The sequence below is a fragment of the Benincasa hispida genome, unplaced genomic scaffold, assembly GCF_027475165.1.
Source record: "Benincasa hispida cultivar pf3 unplaced genomic scaffold, pf3_genome.v1.1 HicScf261, whole genome shotgun sequence".
In the NCBI taxonomy this organism is placed as follows: domain Eukaryota; kingdom Viridiplantae; phylum Streptophyta; class Magnoliopsida; order Cucurbitales; family Cucurbitaceae; genus Benincasa; species Benincasa hispida.
This window is the reverse complement of record NW_028326340.1, coordinates 1-6,179: the sequence shown is the minus strand read 5'-3', so window position 1 is coordinate 6,179 and position 6,179 is coordinate 1. Positions and strand designations below refer to the sequence as shown.

General features: G+C 33.2%; 1 protein-coding gene across 1 annotated transcript; it reads left to right on the top strand.

The window, feature by feature from the left end:
• The first annotated feature begins 4,007 nt into the window (after nt 1–4,007).
• LOC150030370 (S-protein homolog 1-like) lies at nt 4,008–4,463 on the top strand. The gene has a single exon (XM_090309793.1). The coding sequence runs from the start codon at nt 4,008–4,010 to the stop codon at nt 4,461–4,463; it is 456 nt and encodes a 151-aa protein (XP_090165919.1).
• Nucleotides 4,464–6,179: the final 1,716 nt, after the last annotated feature.

The window sequence follows — 6,179 nt, the reverse complement described above, 5'->3', positions numbered from 1 at the left end:
GCCCCGACATCAGCTCTTAAGAAAGCAATCTATCTTACTTACCCCTGCCACGGGGAAAGAGTGAATACTCTTGCTTCGGAGAAAGAAGTGAATTCCATCTTGTGTAGCTGAGTTCCCAGGTCCCAAATTAGACGAATCCCCAAAATGGTAGGTTTGAATTGACAACCTCGCCACTCGCACGCATACAAATCAAAGGACCGCTCTCAATGGCAGGAGTTCCCAACTCACTCAGGATTGAGGTCATGTTACGTATGGTCAACCTAGTGAAGTGAAGTTTCTGTCATGAACGGTGTTATATAACGAGACGTTAACACTTCATTGTCAGGTCTTATACAAACTCTTTGTATAGGATGCTCCCACTCACATGTCCCTAACACGAATAATCAGGATTAGACCATCTGTCACAAGTCACAACATTTGTCACCATTCCACAAAGTGGGTTGCATCCGTAGTGTTACCAGGATAAGGTTTCCCTCCTGTATCCATATACCACAGACCATTTTGGTTATCACTCAAGAAATGATCCATTTGTATGTCACCATATACATGCTTGAGTCACATATAGATAACCAGGGATTTTATGTTTATTGGTTCGTGCTAAAGAAAATAAAACAAGAAACTGAGCAAAAATACAAGATGTGAAGTAAATATCATATATTATATAACACAAGCGTTTGTATAAACTGTTTACAAACTACAGGACACGAGACTTTAGGGCATTAACCCCAACAATATGTGGTCGATATCCTACTCATTGGGAACGACGTAGGCTTATTGACTTCAGTTAAAAACTGGCTAGCGACCCAATTCCAAATGAAAGATTTGGGATAGGCTCAGTTTATTCTTGGGATTCAGATCTTTCGGGATCAAAAGAACAAAATGCTATCATTATCTCAGGCATCATACATTGACAAGATTTTGATCAAGTACTCGATGCAGAACTCCAAGAGGAACTTATTGTCTTTCAAGCATAAAGTTACATTGTCTAAGGAACAGTGTCCTAAAACACCTCAAGAGGTTGAGGAAATGAGACAGGTCCCATATGCATCTGTCGTCGGCTGTTTGATGTATGCGATGTTATGTACTAGACCTGACATCTTCTACGCATTGGGGATAGTCAGTAGATATCAGTCTAATACAGGACAGGGTCATTGGATAGCTGTCAAGAACATTCTCAAGTATCTTCGAAGAACAAGGGACTACATGCTTGTGTATGGATCTAAGGATTTGATCCTTACTGGATACACTTGTATGAACAAACATTTTGTGATGTGATTTCATAATATATGATAGTAGATTCACGTCAGTCTATGAAATAGTTGATATTGGAGTGTGCATTAACCACAAACCAATAAGGGAAGAGCCATGTGATCGTTTAACTTAAACATTTAGGTGAGACAGACATTGGATCGGCTGTAATGATAACCGAAAGTGGCTCTACATATATGTTAAGGAGGATTAGAACAACACCTGATGACACTACGTGTAGGGAGCGCTTGTAGGTGTTACAAATGTGTAAAGTGTCTACAAATGAAGCTGATCCTCATCATTCGGTAATTAGACATGCGCAGCAAGAGATATTCTATACAAAGGAGTTGTATAAGACCGGACTACGAAATGTTTAGTCTCATTATATAACGGAATTCATAATTGAGACTTTCATTTAACTAGGATTACCATGGTAACAAGACCTTAATCCTGAATGAGATGTGAACTCCCGCCTATGAGGGCGGTCCTTTGATTTGCATGCGTGAGAATGGCCAAATCGCCAACTTAACAAGCCTACCATTTTGGGGATTCATCTTATTAGGGAGCTAGGAACTCAAGTATACAAGATGAATTCACCCCTTCCCCGAAGTAGAGGTAAGTATATAAATTTCTCCCTTAAGAGCTAATTCCGGGGCTTGAACAATGTGGCACCACACTCTCTCTTGGCCCAAGAGGGGTTTAGTCATAGTGGAACTATGATCTATTGTTCATTAGAGGAATCAGTGGTACTTAAGAAGTTAGATGTTACTACAGGGGCAAAACGGTAATATCGCCCAATGGACACAGAAACATATCTCTAGTGCGAAGAATGTAGTTGTCGAACTTTAGTGGAGTGCCCGATAGTTAACAGATGGTGGATAATGTGATTAAAGAGTCTAGTCAGTTGAGAATCAGTTTCTGGGTTAGTTTGGAATGTTCCAATTAACAAGAGGGGATTTAATTATATATGATATAATTAAATGAGTTCAATTATATATGAAATAATTGATATAATGTATGTGATACATTATTGTATGATCGGAAGAACTAATATTTGAATATGGTTCAAATATAATTTTTATGAATTAGATTCATAGTTATTAAATTTAATATAAATATGATTTATTTTAAATGCCATAAAAGAGACAAAGTATTATGGTTTATATATTGTATATGATGCAAATATTAAAATTATAGGTTATAAGTATAATATGATAAGTTAGTTATTGTATTTATTTATAATTTATTAATTATATGATAATTAAAATTTCTTTTTCTCAATAACCAATCAGGGTGGTTACACAGTTTTATGGAAATTGTAGGATAAAAGGAAATTGGATTTCAAAATCTTAAAAGAAAAGACTTATTAGATTAACTATCGAGTGACTACATGATAATATTGAATTTATTATGCGATAGTGCTCTTAACTAAATGATCGAGCATCGAGTCTATGCGATAGACTTCCATTTTCTACACGATTGTGCTACCCTTTACTCGATCGTATTCCTCCTTCCCTCTAATCAAAATAAGCCAAACCCACCACTCTTTGATTCTCACACCGAGAATACCAAGGTAATCTAGTGGTTGTGTTCGGATTTGTTCGAGGATCGAGTTTATACTCGTTGCTGTTTGAGGGAGTTCGACTTTCTTGTTGCATTCGTTACTGATCGTGGGATATTCTTGAAGAAGTGTTCTTCAAAGGTATTACCTCTCTATCCTTTGTATTTGATTCAAGAAGCATGTTGTATTTATGATTTAATGCATAATCTATTTAGTATGACTGTGAAAGTGTGAGTTCTTTCCTAATGGAGTTTGGACGATCCACTTCCACTCATAGGTTCTCTGGATTTTGAGTTCCTTCAAATGGGATATATGACACTTCATTTTTCCCTTTCACGTTTCTCCCTAAAAGTTCACACCGTGAGACATATAATCGGCCTCGAGGCACCTTTGCTTGTGTCTCCATATGGATAGTGTTTGTGTAGGTAAATATCAAGTTGAATGGAGAGAGTGTTTATAGTAAGGAGAGCAAGACATGTGTCAACATATCCCACGATCTCCCTCATTAGTTTGTAGTAAATTTTCATGCTTGACCTCGAGGCACCTTTTCTTATATCCCCCTACGGATGGCATTTGCATGACCATTTACACAAACTCCATAAATTGTTAGGATTGCTTTAGTTTTTGTCTCAATCGGTTTTTCCCTATCGTTGGCACATTAGGATACAACTCTATCTAAAATGAGAGGATACACTTACAAGAAAATGTTAAGTGAGTTTAACAATGTCTGGACAGAACAATGGTGACTAACAGTTACAGTAACAAGTAGTTATTTTGTATATTGATTGTGAATGTCTTATTTCATTGAAGGGGCACCTGATCATCCTATTGCCCTGCCTCACCGAAACATTATTGCAAAATAAATGTCACTTAGGGTGCATTAGATTATTTTGCTAATTTTGATTGGTTATTTCCAAATGGGTTAATACATATAGTGCTAATATAAATAAATTTTATGAATTCATGGTACATCATTAATTATTTACTTCCGTTTTATTATCCTAAAAAAAAATTGAATGTGTGTGGTTACCTAGTATTTATTACTACTTTTTCTCTATTCAAAGAAAGTTATTACAAACACTAATGTGACCATTCATGCATCAGTTCAAAGCCTAACACATATAAATTGAAACCATACGAGTGAATTGTATATAAAACAAAAATACTCTTAATTATAAAAAGTTCAATCCGAAGCAAAATGGGAACAATCTATGAAGAAAAGAAGCATTTGGCATTGGTTCTTTTAGTTGTGTTGGTGGCTGCAGCATCGATCCAGCTGTGCATGGCAGTTCCACTACCACTCCCAACGTGGCACATTCATGTGGTAAATGGCTTAAACAATGAAACCCTATTGGTTCATTGTAAGTCCAAAGATGATGATTTGGGAAGCCATAATTTGGTTGCCAAAGGAGAAGAATTTCAATGGACTTTTAAGGTCAACTTTCTTGGAACAACGTTGTTTTGGTGCTATCTGGCAAAGCCAAATTTTAATGTATCGTTTGAATCTTTTTGGGTTGAAAAAACTCACCCTTGGCTCGCTTCTAGGTGCTTCGACAAAAATTGCTTTTGGATTGCTAAAGATGATGGGATTTACTTGAGAAACAATCCTATTAATGTTGATGAACTTGTACACCAATGGAACGAAGTTGCTTGAGTGCTACATATGTACATTTTCAACTACTAAAAAGTTAATATACGAAATATCACACATTCATATACGATTCCCATCTTTTTATATATATGTATGTATGTATATATATATTCAAGTCATTTTATGATATGGGCCAATGAATGACCATTACATAAATGTCCATCCAAATCATTTATCTGTTACGTAGATAGGTTCAACAACTTCGCCTCCTAAATTTCATTTCATACTTAACTTTTTACTAGGATACAAGCTTCTATTTGGATTAATTTGGAAAAAAAATATTTTTCAACAAACCATATTCATTTAAACACTTTTGATAAACTCCGTCTAAAATAAAAACACTCATCTGTTTGACAATTTGTTCTCAAAATCTTATTTCCATATATAAGTTCATTCCATTTGTTATACGCTAAAATTATTTTTATTAATGTCAATTTTGACCATAAATTATATTCTTGAATGTAATTTTGGAAACATTTCTTAAATTTTGATAAACGGGAAGATAACTTGTTAATAAAATAATTAGAACTAATAAGAATATACTTAACTATCCCGCTTCTCATATTGCTATAAATTGGCTCACTTTCATGTAACCTCTATTTGAATCTTTCTCACATTCCATATGAATAAAAAATATTCCTTTTAAAATAAACAAATAAAATAAAGAAATATTAAATTTTTAAAGAAATAACATGATTCAATAATGTTTCTCTGCTCTCTTTTTTTGTCCAATTTTTTTTTGGCGAAATATTTCTTAAAATAAGAAAAAAAAGTTAATAATCTTGTTTCTCTTAATTTATTTATCCTTTATTTCTTATTATATTTATTTGAAAAAAAATAAAAGAAAGAGAGAAATATAAAATATTAAAAAAAGTATATTATTATGATATAGAAAATATAACGAAAACTAATTTTAGCCATTTAGAGCATAATCCAAATTTAAGTAACATGTTTTAATAATACACACCAATATATATTTATACTTTTCAACCTTTTTTAAGATGGTGATTCCCTACCCTCATATTTAAAAAATAATAATAAATGTATATTATACTATCATCTTTAGAGTTAAAGGTTTGATACTACTACCTCTCATATTGTAAAAAAAAAAAAAAGAAAAAAAAAAGTTAAGAATGTTAGCACAATTATTTTAAATGTATTTTGAATAGATTAACCCTATGATCATTCATGCCAAATTACCAAGAATAAATAACATATCGAATTCCATTGAGATTGATGATAGTTTCAAGATGATGATAGCTTTAAGATGACTATAGTCTTTCTCACCAAAACTCCAAGTCACTCTTCTTTTTTTTTTTTGCTAACTATTTCTTAAATAAGAAAAAAAATTTAATAAAATTTTTTCTCATAATTTATTTATCCTTTATTTCTTATTATATTTATTTGGAAAAAAAAAAAAAGAAAAGAGAGAAGTAAAAATAATTAAAAATTATTATTATAATAAACAATTAACATAAAAACTGCACATCAAGGTGACAGCATAATAAATCATGATGGGCGGGAAAGTTGATGAGTCGAATCCGAATTTAGTTGACAAGCCGTTAAAGCCACATTGTAGCAAGTACACTCAACTTTCAGTGACCATTAATCAGCGCATCAGAGCAGGAGATTTAATGATTGTCCGTCATTGCAATCATTAGAGAGAAAGGCTGTTTCACCTTGAACTCTATAAATACCGAAGGCCACCATTGAATCAAA